We start from the raw sequence: 17109 nt of genomic DNA, 5'->3' as shown, positions 1-17109 counted from the left end.
TTTTGGTGCTGCTGCAATTCTTTCAAAGTCTAGTTCTATTTTCCACATTGTAACAAGGATTACTTCTTGTGGTGGCACAAGGGTGTCAAAGAATGAATTCAACTGTCACAATTCTAGTGCATCTAACTCAGCATAATTTAAAAAAGACCTACCCAAAGAAAGTAATAGAAGAGTGGTTGGGGAATCAAATAAGATCATCCTTTACCCAAATTCTGCAGTCTCAACATTTGAAAAAACATCAACAAGCTTTAATTTTTAACATTAGGGGCAGCAGTTATCACAGATAACCTATTGCCTCTCACTGCTCCTCTGAAAATATGAAATTGCATTACACCTTGCTCGACAAACTCAAAAATGATGGAGTCCCCAGGTGAAATTTGGTTCGCTTTACGACATTCTGTCCAACCTATTGCCATGTCCAAACGATTAAAGCATTCCACTCTAAGTTCAACAAGCCATGATCTCCCAGTTGGATCTTGAAGCATGACAGCATCTCTCCCCCTAAGGCCTTCAGCTACGGCTAGTTTATTCGGAATCGTCTGCCATTTTGAACATCATGGATATCAAGGAGGGTTAAGGAAAAGTTCATAGAGCTGATTGGTACTAAATGAGACAAGTTTGCTTGAAACTTGACCAAGAAATTTAAATACAAAACATGTTCATGCTAGAAGCACTTATACGTAAAACGATTCATAGCGTTCGTATGCAAGCCTAAAACTCATAATTTTAAGTGTTAAGGTGTTTCTAAAGATATATTTGACTGTTTTCTGATCCCAATACGAAAAGTTTTTCACAAGCACAATTGACGTAGGAAATAGGGTGACAAAGAACTCACCACACGATATAGCAAATGCTGCTTCCTTGAACAAACTAGGAAACATGGATTCTCCGATTTGAACAAGATGGATCCAGTTGATGTTTCTTGTACACAAAAACTCACAGGCCTCTTTTCAGAAATGGGATATTTGCCTATACAATGCAAAAATGAGAAACAATTTAAAAAGTAAAGGAGTAAACAAAACGTTACAGTAATTAGCATATACAAATCTTCCCTAGATCTTAGATGCAGAAAAGTAACTTACAACTTCTTCCGTCGGAATCGATCGTTTTGTTTTCGCAGTCTTCAGTGTCAAGCTCAACAATTTCATTCTTCACTTGAGCTTGATTTCCTTTGTTCACCAAAGAAACTGGACTACCACTTCTTCTCTCGGCTACTTCTACGTTCTTCTCGCATGCACTTCTATCATAGATTTTGACCATAAACTTTGATTTGCCATTGTAACTGAAAACCAAAAGATCCCCAACTTCTAAAACATGATCTTTCACAAAACCCTGCCAACCATCACGGAAGAACAAGCTATTCTCTCTCTCTTCCAATTTCACATCCCACCATTGTCTACTAGGGCCTCTAAGAGCACATTTGCGAAGTGATTGCCGATTGAAGTTCTCAATAAACTTAGGTGGTATACGCTACAAAATTTAACAGCTTCTCAAAAGACCATATATATATATATATATATATAGGTTAAAAACCAAGCAAGTAATGTCATAGTTACGCTATGTATGAGAGGTCAAAAATTTATGGTAAACAGATTTCAAATTGTATAACTTGGGAACAAATCACTGTAAACCTTACAGATCAACATTTCCTTTTTCTTGTTTACAAATTTATGGGCAAACAGTAGAGCACAAAAACTTAAGTCATTCATCAACAGAATGTTATCAAAACAGAAATTTAACCACTGTCATGTAGCAAATGTCTATTTGTTCTAACTTTCCCCCAAAAAGAAACTCAAGATCTTACAAAAATTAAAGGCAATCATGCATTCAATCATGACTGTTAGAATTGATCTTGAAAAGTGAAAATGAAGGGAGGATCGATGGATGTTACCAGACGCTGAGAGAAGTCACCAATTAGGATCTTGAAAAATGATGGTTTCTTTGGTGAACGCTTCCTAGGCCTAGCCATTTGAATCTTTGTCAAGAGTACCTACTAGGTCTGCCAAAGAGTTCATCAGAACAATTTTTACTGGTTATTTATTTAAGTGAAGAGACAACATACCGGCTGCTATTTACCTTATTTCCACTCTTCTGCTGCCATAAGTTGAGATACTTCAAGACTTTGGTCTTGTTTTGCTGTTCTTCTGACTTTTACCTGTTTGCTTGCTTCTGCCATGTGTGTCGAATGGACTTATAACGTATAACCAAGGTGGTTGGAAACATAAATTTTCTTAGTAAATTGGGAAACATAAATAAATGCCTTCAATCACTTTTCACCAGAAGGAAATGGACCCTCCAGATCACTTTCCTTCCCAAACTTTTACCCCTTGCACTATGAGAATTGCCAGATAGGTCAAACTGTTACTTTCTTGTATTTCAAAACCCTTTAAATAAAACCATAATTTTAATGTATGTGTTAAATGAGACGAACAAAGATGAGCCAATGGTGGTAAATTAGCAGGATCTGGCTGGATGGAGTGACATGATATGGGCTCTGTTTAGAACCAAATAACACAAGGATGGTTTTGATTTTTCCATTTTTGGATTATGAAACGTGGTTACCAATCTAACTATAGAAGAAGAAGAAAACTCTGAACAAGGACATGGAACATGGTTACCGAAAGACAAAATACTCTACTTTACATGTACACAACCACCGAGTTATATAAACTCAACTGTCTCAATCCAAGTGCATCTGCATCATATTTACAAGAGAGAAATCTAAAGCACAACAATCAGAAAATATTTCACACGCACTAAAATAGATATGTGGATATTGCAGTCAAAACATTCCCAGAAAGTATTACAAGTTGAGGCTTTGGAGTCGGCTAGCTTTAGTCTTTAACATCAGGTGCAGCTAGTACCACAGAATTGCCACCCACTCTGAAAATATGAATTTGTGCCAGACTTGGCTTGACAAATTCAAAAATGGCGGTGTCCCCGGGTATAATCTGGTTCGCGTTACAACAGTCTACCAAACCTGTAGACATGTTCACACGACAAGAAGATACTTTGCCCCGGACTCTAAGTTTAACAGGCCATGATCTCCCAGTTGGATCATGAATCATCATACTCTTCTTGCTAAGAAGACCTTCAGTTACGGCTACTTCCTTGGGAATTGGCTGCAATTTGGAACATCATCGATATCAAGGAGAAAAAAATGATAACACTTTCATGCTAGAAGCATTTTCACTTGAATGGTTCATAAATTTTGTACTCAAGCCTAAGAAGTTAGTGTACCCCTAAGAAATGGTAGAACTTTCAATAATGACTTCTTGAAAATGTTTTTCCATAACTTCCATACTGCAACTCTATTACATTTCATCTTCATTGAGTCACATAATCTTAAAAAGGTATTTTAAAGATCTCCTACTATTTGCAATCACAACGAGGGAAGTTTTAAAAACAAAATTGGGTTAAGAATTGGGTAATAAAGTACTCACAACGCCATATCGAAGTTTCCTCGTGAAAGTTATTATGAAACATGAATACTTCGGTTTAAACAAGACGGGTTCAGTTGATGTTGCTCCTACATGATCATTTGCAGGTCTCTTCCCAGGAATAACATAATTGCCTATACAGTATCAATATGAGACACAATTTAAGAAGAAAAAAGTAAATAAGCTGCTAGAGAAAATAGCACAAACAAATCTTCCCTAGATGTAGAGAAGTAAAATAGAGTATAACTTACCACTTCTTCTGCCAGAAACAATTGCTTTGTTTTGACAGTTTTCGTTGTAGTTTCTAGTTTCATGGTCAACAATTTCTTCTTTAACTTGAGCTTTCCCTTTGTTAGCCAAGGAAACAGGACAGCCACTCCTCTCAGCTACCTTTACATTCTTCTCACAAGCAGTTCTATCATAGATTGTGACTTTAAACTTTGATTCACCATCATATTTGAAAACCAAAAAATCCCCATCTTCTAAATGATGATCCTTCACAAACCCTTGCCAACCATCTTGGAAGAACAAGCCATTCTCTCTCTCTTCCAATTCCACAGCCCACCGAATTCCAGTAGGGCCACTAAGAGCACATTTGTGAAGTGGCCGTACATTGAAGTTCTTGGCAAACTTAGGTGGTATACGCTACAAAATTTAATAGCTTTTTTAAAATCCAAACAATCACACATGATCAGTTTTTTTTTTCTTTAGTCTAAATTACTCTAAATAAATCAAATTCATATGAAGGGGACTCGAACTTGGATGAAAAGGACACTTCCCTGGCGAACTGACCTAACCCTGTTCAGTTATTGTATCACTAGCATGAACATAGCATACAATATGCAAGAATAGGTGTGAGAAAGTGATATATTTCAATGAAGTAAAAATTCCCCCATTGTGTTTAGAGTGTGGACTAAAAAAGTGCGCTCAAACATGAACCACGAACAGGGTATTAACCTTCAAGTAAAAATCACGGGCATCATTCAGAATCTAACAAATTGGCTAAACTTGAATGCATGCTGAAGATTAATCTTGAAAAACGAACCATACCAAAAGAAACAGAGAGCAATTTGTAATTGATCTTGAACTTAAGTAAAAAAGAAGGCAGGATGTTACCAGACGCTGAGAGAAGTCACCAAGTAGGATCTTGAAGAAAGAATGCTTATTTAGCGAAGGCTTAACTAGTTTCCTTGCCATTCCAACCCTTGAAAAAAGCAAACAACTTTTCTGAATCTCTGATCTTTATTTTTGGAGGCTGTTGCTTCAGAATCAGATCCTCCAAAGCTTTTTATGAGTCGCTGCTTTGTGTACTTTGCTTCTCATAGTTTTTAATTTGGTATTTTCATGTTTCTTCTGGCCGCATGTGTATAACATGCACTTATATATATGTCTTGTATTGCGTTAAATAAAAGAAATACTTAATTATATATTCATTCTTAGCACTAATGATATAAATAAATTCTAGACTATTTAATTTAGAGATATTTAGTGATATACCCATTTCTAGCACTAATATTATAAATAAACCCTACACAATTGAATTCCTATAAACAAACCCAAAAAAAACCCAAAAAATGATAGNAGCCTTATTGAATTTAATATTGATTATTAAATTACTTTGATGCCCTATTGAGTGCTTTGGGTATTTTTATGAGATTTTGGGGTTGGGCTTGTTTTAAGAAATTGATGGCAGTTTTGTAATTTATAAGAAGTTAAAAGCTTTTTTGTTATGTTGTAAATGGGCTTTGGGTGTGTTTCTAAAGTCCATTTTATATAGGGTATTTTTATAATTTGGGCCCCCATATTGGGTATAATAGTGAATCTCCCTTTAATTTATATAAACAAACTCAAAAAATGATAGCTGATCCTATTGAATTTAATTTTGATTATTAAATTACTTTGATGCCTTATTGAGTATTTTGAGTTTTTTTTAATGAGGTTTTAAGATCGGGCTTGTTTTAAGAAATTGATGGTAGTTTTGTAATTTATAAGAAGTTAAAAGCCTATTTATTTTGTTGTAAATAGGTTTTGGGTGTGTTTCTAGAGTTCATTTCATATATTTTTTTTTTATATAATTTGGACCCCTATATTAGATATAATAGTGAATCTCCCTAAAAGAGAAATGTTGGGTTTTTTTTAAATTTTTATAATGTTTTTCCTTATGGCTCAAAGAGAAATTTTTTAGTCAATGTGGTCTTAGCTCAGTAGAAAAAGGCACTGACTTGTAGACGAGTGTCTTTGGTTCCAACTCATAGTATAACTTACTATAAACATAACAATTTAAAGGCTTAACCTTGTGTATGCAATCATCCAGGTTTCTTGAGTGTTCCGCTTTTTTAAGGATTAAGATAGGACCATCTTCAGGAGAGTCTCTAAATTTTAGCCAAATTTTAACTAAAATAGCTAAAAAGCTATTATAACAAACTACTTAAAATTATTTCCTCCAACAATGTTTTCTCTTTTGGCTAATCTATAATATTTTATTATTTCCTAAAGTTTAAATATTTGAGTAACTAAAATTAAAAATTCATTAAAAAAAAAAATCAAAAAGTAAGAGGCCAGAGAGGGTTGTGGGCCTAAGGAGAGAGAAGAGGAAGGAATGGAGAACCATCAATTTCTCTATCCTCCTCTCTAATTGTGTGTTTACTAATTAGGAATTGGAATTCTCATCAGGAATTGAATTCCACATATAGAGGATTTATGTGTTTACTTCACATCAAGGAATTAAAAAGTAAATGGGGCCACACAGAATTGAGAATTGAATTCCTGATTTTGAAGGAATTCAATTATTGGATGGGAGGTGGTATTCTAATTTTTGGAGAACTAACTTATTAGGAATTCATCTTTTTTACCCATTATATCCTCACATAATTTTAAAAGTTCCAAATTTGTCATCTACTTTAACCAAAAACCAGGATATTTTAGTAATTAGCATCATTCCTACTCCAATTCCATATGTTTTCGTAAACAACTTCAATAGGAATCCGGAATCTAACTATCCTCAATCCATATGGTTTAGTAAACAACTTCAATAGGAATCCGGAATTTAATTCTCATCAATCCAACTTCTCCTTAATTCAATCACGGATTAGTAAACATGCCATAAATATAGAGAGTCACCAAACTCAAATAGGGTTCTCAAAAATGGAGAATCAGATATCAAGTCTATTGAAGCTGTATTTTGCGCTCATTCTCACCAAAATAGGTAAGGATCAAAGTATAGCAACTATGCTGGAGATGCTTAAGATAACTTTTATAGTTCTTAGATGTAATTAAAGATTTGTATTGAGAATGGTTGAAAGGAGTAAGATTATTTAAATGAGTGACTCGAAGAGATTATTTCATCCTCATTGTAATGTCTCAAGTCACTTTAAACAGAAATTTGTCTTTTTATTACCTTTGGCCAAGAAAATGGCTCTTCACCCTTTGATTCACTTAATAACAATTTAGTGTGGTTAAGTGATTTTCTATGTTAAGATATGTGATTTGTGGCAAGAAGCATGTAACTCAAGTAGTTAAAAATAATTAATCATGCATCGAGGTTCTTTCATTTAAGGGCATTTGTGCTTTCATAGCTAAGTCAAATTTAAGGGCATAAAAATTTGATAACAAAGTACATGCTTTCGGCTTTACTTCAACACACCACAAAGGCAATGCACAAACTAGTCTCACAGTTGGCCCAAGTGCTATTACTTGTTTACACAAACACTGGCTTTTCTCTCTCTGCAATATCAGATAAATCCAACACAGTCCACTTTGTGCTCTGTGTAATATACAAAACTGTGGCAGCTTGACAGGAGAGACCACAGGTTAAACCAATCCACAAGCCCTGTAACAAAATCAAGCACCAAAATGTACCAAATGTGAATTGAAAAGGACAAAAGAGAAAAAAAAAAAAAAACACACCAAATCAACTTACTGGTCTTGTCTTACCTTGGCATGTAGTTTGAACTTAAACCCAAGAAGACTGGAAATTGTCATGCCAATCAAATAGAATGTGACAATGTTTACATACACAGTCAAGTGTTGCCATCCACATCCTCTGGCCACACCTGAAAGATAAGCAATCACTTTCATGGAGAAGTTAGGAAAAGATAACAAATTTCAAATGGGAAAAAGCAAAGTTGAACTACTGCCCCTACTAGAAAAGTAGATGATCTTAACCTGATAAAACACCTTGCACAGAATCTACAATTATTGAAATTACAAGCAAAGGCACCATGGAAGCAAATTGCTCTGCTATTGTGTGGCTGTCACTGAAGAAGCCGGCCCAGATATTGTGACCGACCGCTAGAGCGAGAACAAGAACTAAAGCAAGAAGCGTAGAGAGCTTAAGAGTCACAGCCATTGCCTTCTTAGCTTTGTCAGGATTGCCAGCTCCCAATTCATTTGACACCCTTGTGCTACACCACAACAAGTAACTTTTGTTTCAATGTGCAAAACAGAATCTAGATATCGAAAAACTTGGAGCAATATAAAAAGCTGGATTGTTGTTCTACCACCAACCTTGCAGCAGCACTGAGGCCATATATAATCATGTATGCAATTGCTTCCGTATTCACACTGAGGAGATAATATTCAAAGAAAGACTAATTTGAGTCAGCCTGCAATATTATAACAGCTATAGAAAAGGAGAAAGAAAAGAAAAAAGTATATTGAAGCTTACCACATCGCCATTAGTGAAGTTGTTTCTTCCGAGTTTGGCATCAATCCTCCCATCAACACCAGAATCTCAAAAGCCCATTCCTCCAAACTGGAAAGGTTAAAAAAGTTTGTGAAGTTTAACCATGCAAGTTCTATCTCATACTCCTATAGATAATAATGCTGCTATGCTATAGTTGTAGGGCAGCATGCCAGCATCTGACTTAATACTTCAAGAGTTCAAACCCTCAATTGATGTTATACGTCCACAGTCCAGCCCTTGAATTCAATCAGGTCAGAGTGCCAATTTGGATAATAATTGGGTTTAAAAGTCCTTTCACTGTAAGCGCGATATCTTACTAAGTTATGGTTTTTAACCTGATGCTGAAAAGGTTTTCCACCAAGCTTAATTAAGCATTGTGAAATTTATAAAAGTAATGAAAGCATTGACACTTACCATACCATTAGTGCTGAGGGGAGGGCAAGTTTCAAATCAGTAAGGACATAATGGAACGATTCTAACGAAAAGCCTTGCCATGTATGCTCAAACTTCTTTGAGTAGATGATATACATGGCCAACAAAAGGGCAGATAACCATAACGAAATTGAAGCCGCAAGTGGAGCTCCCTTGTAACCAAGAGCTGTCCAATGTACCAAACCATAAGCAATGCCGAAATGAATAACAAGGGGGACGAACGAGAAGACCAATGGCAGGACAACAAATTGTGCCTGAAGAAATCTCAAGACGTTTTGCAGGAATCCATATGCAAATAACCCTGGAATCAGAAATTTCATAAAAACAGCAGCAGATTTGGAAATTTGAGGATCTTGATGGAGTAAAATAAGTATAGGTTCTGTGTAGAACCAGATTATAGATATGATGAAACAGAATAGGAAAGATATGATGCAAGAGGCTTGTAGATAGATCCCCAACATTTTATACAACTTTGCACCAAACCTTTGTCCACAAAGCGTCTCAAGAGCTCCACTTAACCCAACCTAAAACAAGAACAGACAAGAAAAGAATTAAACGCAAAGGTCTGCAATCATACTGAGTTATAAGGGTCAGAGGGTAGAGAGAGAGAGAGTTACCATGAAACCAAAGCCAGTGACAATGGCCCATGAATTGGCAAGGGTTGCACCAGCAAGCTCAAGCTTCCCAAGATGGCCAGCAAACATGACTGACACCAAAGTGATCAAATAGTAGAAAAGATTGGTAAAAATCATTGGCAATGAAAACAAGACCTGTTTCTTGGCCTCCTCCATATCCAACACTTTCTTCCACCACCTTGGTTTGTTTGCTCCTTCTTCATCTCCATGACCCTTTGCATTTACCCTCTCTAAATCTGTGTTTGCTAACATTGCCATCTTCTTCTTCTTCTTCTTCTTCTTTCTCTACTTTTCTTATAATTTTTTCTAGTAGTTTTCTTATGACATTGCCACCTTCTTCTTATAATGAGAAGGTACCATTAAAAAAACTGGGACTTTTTTCTTTTTATATGTTTATTTGATTCTTTGGTGTTCCCTTTGTATTGTTCTTCTTTTATCTCGTGGAAGATAGATAAAATTTAGGGAGACTGACTCTTATACCCAATAGGGGCCCAAATTATAAATAAATAAAAACATATACGAAATAGACTTTAGAAACATACCAAAAACTCATTTACAACATAACAAATAGACTTTTAATTTCTTATAAATTACAAAACTACCATCTATTTCTTAAAACAAGTCCAATCTCAAAACCTCATAAAAAACCCAAAACACTCAATAGGTAATCAAAAGTAATTTAATAATTAAAATTCAATTCAATAGGGCCAGCTGTCATTTTTTGAATTTTTTTTTAATTTATAGAAATTAAATGGTGTAGAGTTTATCTATATCATTAGTACTAAAAATGGATATATAACTAAATATCTCTAAAATTTACAGGTCTTAAACACTAGCAAGGGGCCAGTGAAGGCCATTGCCCTCACTGCCTTTTCTTCACCATGAACTTGCCTAGTAATTTATGTTGATTTATGTTTCGTTGATTAAAATACCTCACATAAGGGGCTGAGGTAGGTAGGTATACAGGAGCAAGCAACTAAGTTAGCTTGTGGGCAACAGATTGAGTTCCTCAAAATGGGTCGTTCTTGAGAGTCATTTAAAAGCAAAAATAAAGAAATTAACTAATAGCCAAATATTGATACACAATACCTGATCAATATGAGCTCTAGTTTCTCAAACTTCAAATTTTGTACTGATATCCAAATATTGATACACAATACCTGATAAAAGTGTATTTGACTGTATTAATAATAACATTATAATTATGATTGCTAATATTTGTTTTTTTTTTTTTTTTTGGGCTACTAATGAAAGCATTTGTAGTCATATATATTTAGAGCTTAATTTTGCCCCAAAGAGAAAATTTGCTGGATCCGCTACTGGTCTTAAACATAATATTCTAGATTATCATTGTCAGAAATTAAATAGCATGACTTCTACAACATAAATCCCAGAGTCACAGTCAATTATATACTGCTACCAAATTAACTTATTGAAAACAAACTAATAAATATGAACAAAGAGTACTGATACTTCTTGTATATATTTATGATCAAAGGACAAATTTCTCAGTTGGGATTGTGGTTCATCACCATGATGCAAAAGTGTCCATTAATTAGAGACTTACTGAATTAATGGTTTGAAAATGCAATCAATGAACTTTCTTCTAAAACAGACTTCCTTAGGACATCTTTTGTCTATATAAAAAAAGGATATATCTTTTGTAGATTTTTTTTAGGTCATTATTGTTTTTTTTAACCAAAAAAAAATGTTTTTCCTCTAAAAAAATAGAAATTTCTTTTTTTTTAAAAAAAAAAAAACAGAATTTTTTTATTTTTTTATTTTTTAAATATGGTAAGAGCGTTGTTAAAAAATGGGATAAATTGAAGGACAATACATTTAATAAGGGTAAACTTGGAAAACAAAATGTGATTTTTTTGATGTATTAATGTCATTATTTTAAGTGTACGAGAAGTAACACATGTCATAAGGTAAAAAGAGAAGGTTGCTAGCATTTCCTATTCACGTAAATAGTAACAGCCTTTGCCTCTCTTTGTCTTTTGCCATGATAAATAAGGTGAAAATGGTCTAATCAACAAAAGAAAAGAAATTAATAAAAATGAATTTTTTTGAAATAACAATGACAAAGATATTGTAGTTGGCTGGCAGGCAAGTGGCAATCTTCACATGAAGAAATAGTTGAGACGCTACGATTACAATTGTCTTAGACGCAGAGAACCCAATACACACTTTACACACCAAGTTTTTGTGTTCTTGAATTTTTTCTGACATTTTGAATGGAGGTATTCGAAATAAATGTTTGAATGAGTTAAATTTGATTATTTTAAAAATAAAATAAAAACTAAAAATAAGTAGTAGATTTTATTTGGAATAACTAAATATGATATATTTGAAATGATGGTGTGAAACGAGCCATGTGAAATTCATTCGTTTTTTTCTTTTTTTTATTTATTCAAATTTCGGTATGCATGAATTGTAGTCATCTAAACAAATAGTTTAATCTTATAATGTCATCTAAATTTCTGGATTTGAAATCACTCTATCCAAGTGAACCCAAATGCCACATTAACAAAAAAGAAATACAAAGATTAAGAATTGTGTGGAAAACCCGGGAGGAACAAGTCTAACAAGAGCCAAGAGGACATCTCTATTTTTATCAATGTATTCACGCAAGCTCCATACAAACTTCATGTCGAAAAAAGAAGTTTACACAAACTGTCTTTTGTGTGATGTTACAAACTTACAAGTTTTAAATTCTTCAAAATTAATAATAATAGATGAAACTCTCAAGGATTTTTCACAAATTAATAACTTACATTTAGTTTTTTTTTTTTCCCACATAAATTGCATTTTGTTTTTTTTTTGTTTTTTTTTACTATTAAACTGACCTAACTCAAGTTTGTTTTCCTCTCTCCTCTATGGACCTCTATGGACATGTGAAGGTTCTTTTTAATTTTTAATTTTTAATTTTTTTGGACAGAATGGACAGGTGAAGGTTCATTAAGCATATATTTGCACATGGATAATGGGCTCATCTAGATGCTAAATTGGGTAATAAGGGATTGGATCGCAACCAATTTTTGGGTTGGTCTGTCTTTGCCTAAGTGTGAATGTGATGCAGAAATAAAACTAGCAATCAAACCAAGCCTTTGATTTAGTTTGTGGTTTGAGCAACACACATTCACACGCATATTGCAGAGCCTTGCTTGTATAGGGGTACTTGCCTCAATACATGGAGCTTTGCTCACTCGAACTCAAAATATGCCTACAAATTTACAGAAAAGTGCTGCAAATATTTTTTCAGCAGACAACAGTTTCATTAACAAAAGGGGAAAATACAAAATACACTGTTAGAGTTTGTATAGGAAAATACACTTTTACTTAGTCTCATATTAAAAGGGAATTGTTTCCTTTCATGGTTTATAAGTATCAACACTTTTTTTTTTTAATGGTCAAAGATAGAAATTCATTAAACCCAAAGCGGGAAACAGGGGAAGCCTGAGAACAGCAGCAGAAAACTGAGACTGCAGACACTAGCCAATTACATTTACAGGTGGCAAGGAAGCCCATCAGAAAGTAAAATGCGAACGAGGGACAGTGGTGGCTGGTTAAGCCAAGTTACCCTATGCACCGCTCCAATTCCAATCGAAGCCGCCATATGAGCCGCACGATTTTTTTTCGAGGGATCCAACACCACTCGACAGAATCAAAAAGGGCCACCATTCTTCGAATTTCTAAGAGAATCGAGAGAATAAACCAAGCTCGATTGCCATAATTCCCAGAAAAATCCCAGACTTCACAATTAGAGAATCAGTTTCCATCATGACCTTACGGTGACACAAAGATAGAGCCAATTTTAGGCTATTGAGTACAGCGTCAGCTTCAACCGCAAGGGCAGACTGAGACACCTTTCCCTCCGCTAAACCACCACAGAAAACGCCCTCAGAGTTTCTTATAATCACCCCTAGACCTGCAGATTTGTTCGACTTCCATGCACCATCAGAGTTAACTTAAAACCAACCAAGTCTAGGGGAAGTCCAATGGGGGTGAGTAGGGAGGGCCTCCTTATTAGTTATCCCAATAGAGTTCAAGGGAAGACATGCCTCAAGGAATTCTCCAATCGCAGAGTTAGGGAAGACATGCCTCAAAGAAGTGCAACAGGTATAAGCAATAAATGGTGCGAGATATTGAGTACCACCTACGAAGCTAGGCTTATTTACTTTCTCACGCAAAAACTAAATTATGGACCGCTTGGGATCGGAGGAAGTGAGAAGGAGAAACCTCAACCACTAGGGTCCATGAGGTCAGCTCAAGCGCATTGGGGCCCGGAAGGTCAGCTCACATGCAAGAGAGAAAAAAAAAAAAAAAAAAAAAAAAAAAGGTCATGGACCACCTGGGATCAGCTGAGAAACTGAAGGCGTTGGGGTCCAGGAGGTCAACTCAAGTGCATTGGGGTTCGGAAGGTCAGCTCAAGCGCAAGGAAAAAAAAACAGTCATGGACCACCTGGGATCAGCTGAGAAACCGAAGGTGTTGGGGTCCAAGAGGTCAGTTCAAGCGCATTAGGGTCTAGAAGGTCAGCTCAAGCGCAAGCCCAAAAAAAAAAGTCATGGACCACCTAAGATCACTAAGAAACTGAAGGAGCTAGGGTCCAAGAGGTCAGCTCAAGCGCATTGAGGTTCGGAAGGTCAGCTTAAGCGCAAGGAAAAAAAAAAAAAAGTCATGGACCACCTGGGATCAGCTGAGAAATCGAAGGCGCTGGGGTCCAGGAGGTCAGCTCAAGCGCATTGGGGTTCAGAAGGTCCGCTCAAGAGCAAGCACACCAAAAAACAAAAAAATCCAAACTTGTAGGCTATTTGGTACCGGCTGAAGAGCAAAGTGGAAAACCAAAAGAGTTAGGGTCCACGGAGTCAGCTCAAGCGGTAGAGGAAGAAACCCAAAAACTGGGTTCATCTGGGATTGGTTAGCAAAGAAAAGAGCAAAGAGCATGGGGTCCACCAGATCAGCTTAAGCGCAAAGGGAAAAAAAGAGAATTTTGTATGGGGTCCATTTGGGATCGGCTGGAGTGAGAAAAGTTCAAAACTGCTGGACCATGCGGGATCAGCAGAGGTGCAGAAATCCAAAATAAAGTGAAAGGGTCCACTTGCGCATGGGATTGACTGTCCATATTTAGATATTTCACATGGGGTTGGCTAAAGCACTAAAAATCCATAGTTGAAACTTGAAAGGTCAACAACCTGCATGAAAAATCCATATTTGGATGTCTCACATGCAGGATATGAAAGCAAGGATAAAAATGCATGAAAGGTCAACATGGGTTGACAATGGTGCAATAGGAATTATTTCTTTGGGTTTAAACAACAAGCCCAAGAAAGAAAAAAGAATTGTTTATTTGGGCTCAGTCGTGAGCCCATCATGACATCATGCGCTCAATCCGAAGGAATCCAAATCCCACTTAATTTATTTTTCCCTCTTCACTGGCGAAGCATGTAAAGATGAAAAAAGGGGGGCACTGTGGGAACCAAATCTCACGTGTTATGGGTTAACCCATATGCTATGATTAAAAGATGTGGGATGATTGAACTTCTCTCCCACTAGAGAAGTGCAGAGCGAGGGAGACACAACCCGTTCATCTAAACCCCATTACCATGAAGTGGAGGATGGGATGCGCAAAGCTAGGGAAGTGGGGCTAAACCCAAGGACTCTAAGCGCTATAAAAACCCGATTAGACCTCCAGCAAAGATAGGAGAAATTCAATTGAGCATTAAGAGTCTGCTACACAAACACTGACTTGAGCATCGGAGTGGCTTTTGTAGGTACTCACCCCATTTCCATCGTTTGTTCTCGGGAACGTGATCTGAAGTTCTTTTTCAATCAAGGAAGTGTGCAGCCTTCAATCAAGAACCTGTGAAGGTATTTCTTCCTTAAAGAAATCCTGCTCCAACAGGCTAGTAGCTTGCCACATGCAACAATTGTCTGAAAACCCAATACAGACTTATGACACACACACAAAGTCGTATTGTGATTGTCATCTCCATCAATACACTTACACACCAAGCTTTTGTCTTCTTGGTTTTTTTTTTTTTTCTTTTTTTTTTTTCTGTTTTTTTTTTCCTGACAGTTCGAATGGAGATGTTAAATAAAGGATTTGGATTTGATAATAGAGTTAAATTTGATATATTAAAAAAATTAGAAAATAAATTAGATTTGCAAGTAGGTTACTGAGGCCTGGGTTCAAACCCCAGTATGGTCTTGGGCCGGTACTCTTAACTAAGAAGGCACATAATTTAATTCCATTTTCATGCATTGCGCAAATGTTTTTAAGGAAATTGATTAATAATAGTGGTTGGAATGACTGGTGGACCACAGGTAAGATAGAGAAAGGCATCATATAATGCAGAATAGGCCAATTTAAGAGAGATGGAGACTTTTCTTTTTCAGTACAAAGAGAGATGGAGACTTAACTACAAAGATATTACTTGTCTCTTTACTGTAACTCATCATTTTTGTGAATCACAGTTTGACACATATACAAAAATAAAAATTTATGCACACATGTCACACAGTTATTCACAGAAATGTAAGAGCTCCTACATACATGATAAGGAGGAAAGGATTTTCCTATTTGAATTGGATTTGAAATCATTGTATGAAATGAGCCATTTGAAAATTCATTTGTTTTCTTTATTTCTTCCTTATTCAAATCTTGGTAAACATGAATTGTAGTAGTTCAAACAAACAGTTTAACCTTATAAGTCATCGAAATTTCTAGATTTGAAGTCACTCCATCCAAGCGGACCCGAAATGCCACATTAACACACAACAACAAAAAAGTACAAAGATTAAGAACTGTGTGGAAAACCCTAGAGGAACCAGTCTAACAAGAGCCAAGAGAACATACTATATCCATCAACGTCTTCACACAAACTTCACGCCAAAAAAAGAAGTTTACACAAACTGTCTTCTGTTTGATGTTACGAACTTACAACGTCTAATTTTCTTCAAAATTAATAATAATAAATGTGAACTCTCAAAGATTTTCACAAATTAATAAATTATTATTGATTAGGCGGTTTTGAAAGTAGAGCAACAATCCCCACAGACAGTCCATCCACATGTGTTGCTTATTATTAACATCTGTTTCTTTCTCCATGCCTTGTATTTATTTTTGAAGACTTTATAGGAAATGACCCATAATGTACGTTGCAATAAGGCATGTTAATTCTCTAGGGTTGGCAACTTGGTATGGAAATTAACATGGCCCTTTGTGGCAACTTTATATGCGCAAGACCTAAGCTCTCTCTGAAGCAAATGTCTGGTGTCGCCTTTTGTAGGGATTTTAGGCATATTGGGCTCATTTTGCGTGGATGGAGGAACTGGATCATGTATTTCTTTGAATCTTTTAAAAAATTACTATGTGCCTCCTACATCTCTCTGGCCTAACCTGATTATTTTGAGCTTACTTTATGTAACTATCCTTTTATAATCTTTCTTTAGTAATGAAATTTCCTTTTCACCAAAAAAAATTTCAAGGATGGGCCAAATCTTTGAAGAAAAAAAGGCATTTTCATAAGAAACGAAGAAAAACTTTAATATTCCAAGTGAGGTATGTCCCGACTTATTTTCTGAATCACGACTCATATATTTTTTGAGGAAACGAACTATCGTGAACATAAAAGACTAGTCTTGATCCAACATTATTGGTATTTCTAATTTGATCACTTAAGAACAATAAGCCACGCTTGATGGCTTGGACTGTGCTATTTTAGTTAAATTGAACAAAGGTCATGTCACACGTTTGGTGAACTTATAAATACTGAAATTGAACTTCTTCTTTTTTTGTGTGTGGAGAAATTATGGAATTGCATTGATAATTCAGCCCAAAAAAACCACTAGACACAAAGGGGCATTACAGGCGATCTCACATTAAAATTAAGACACTCTAGGGATCCTCCATGA

The 17109-nt window shown here is 35.7% G+C and overlaps 2 protein-coding genes across 3 annotated transcripts; both read right to left on the bottom strand.

The window, feature by feature from the left end:
• Nucleotides 1–176: 176 nt before the first annotated feature.
• On the bottom strand, nucleotides 177–4778 carry LOC117626509 (putative B3 domain-containing protein Os03g0621600). Of its 2 annotated transcripts, XM_034358228.1 has the most exons (8): nucleotides 4557–4778; nucleotides 3692–4085; nucleotides 3444–3574; nucleotides 2077–3122; nucleotides 1892–1999; nucleotides 1083–1470; nucleotides 836–969; nucleotides 177–539 (listed from the first exon to the last, which is right to left on the bottom strand). In XM_034358228.1, the coding sequence occupies exons 1-4, from the start codon at nucleotides 4635–4637 to the stop codon at nucleotides 2835–2837; spliced, it is 894 nt and encodes a 297-aa protein (XP_034214119.1). In that variant the 5' UTR covers nucleotides 4638–4778; the 3' UTR covers nucleotides 177–539; nucleotides 836–969; nucleotides 1083–1470; nucleotides 1892–1999; nucleotides 2077–2834. The 2 variants fall into 2 exon arrangements, with proteins under 2 accessions (XP_034214119.1, XP_034214120.1); XM_034358229.1 differs by lacking the exons at nucleotides 1892–1999; nucleotides 2077–3122; nucleotides 3444–3574; nucleotides 3692–4085.
• Nucleotides 4779–6997: 2219 nt separating this feature from the next.
• LOC117625354 (protein DETOXIFICATION 18-like) lies at nucleotides 6998–9449 on the bottom strand. The gene is made up of 7 exons (XM_034356920.1): nucleotides 9174–9449; nucleotides 8539–9080; nucleotides 8107–8193; nucleotides 7947–8003; nucleotides 7605–7843; nucleotides 7374–7492; nucleotides 6998–7269 (listed from the first exon to the last, which is right to left on the bottom strand). Exons 1-7 carry the CDS (start codon nucleotides 9447–9449, stop codon nucleotides 7138–7140), a joined length of 1452 nt encoding a protein of 483 aa, XP_034212811.1. The 3' UTR covers nucleotides 6998–7137.
• Between the last annotated feature and the right edge of the window lie 7660 nt (nucleotides 9450–17109).

This window comes from Prunus dulcis, chromosome 4, assembly GCF_902201215.1.
Source record: "Prunus dulcis chromosome 4, ALMONDv2, whole genome shotgun sequence".
Taxonomy (NCBI): domain Eukaryota; kingdom Viridiplantae; phylum Streptophyta; class Magnoliopsida; order Rosales; family Rosaceae; genus Prunus; species Prunus dulcis.
This window is presented reverse-complemented; position numbering and strand designations above follow the sequence as displayed.

Excerpts from the sequence above, each read along its gene's own strand:
- LOC117626509 (XM_034358228.1), bottom strand. The coding sequence starts at position 4,637 with ATGGCAAGGAAACTAGTTAAGCCTTCGCTAAATAAGCATTCTTTCTTC. Across the intron at positions 3,575-3,691 it reads TGTTTCTGGCAGAAGAAGTG|GCAATTATGTTATTCCTGGG; the intron begins GTAAGTTATACT and ends GATACTGTATAG. Across the intron at positions 3,123-3,443 it reads GGAAACTTCGATATGGCGTT|CCAATTCCCAAGGAAGTAGC; the intron begins GTGAGTACTTTA and ends TCCAAATTGCAG.
- LOC117625354 (XM_034356920.1), bottom strand. The coding sequence starts at position 9,449 with ATGGCAATGTTAGCAAACACAGATTTAGAGAGGGTAAATGCAAAGGGT. Across the intron at positions 7,844-7,946 it reads GGCCTCAGTGCTGCTGCAAG|CACAAGGGTGTCAAATGAAT; the intron begins GTTGGTGGTAGA and ends GTTGTGGTGTAG. Across the intron at positions 7,270-7,373 it reads AGTTCAAACTACATGCCAAG|GGCTTGTGGATTGGTTTAAC; the intron begins GTAAGACAAGAC and ends ATTTTGTTACAG.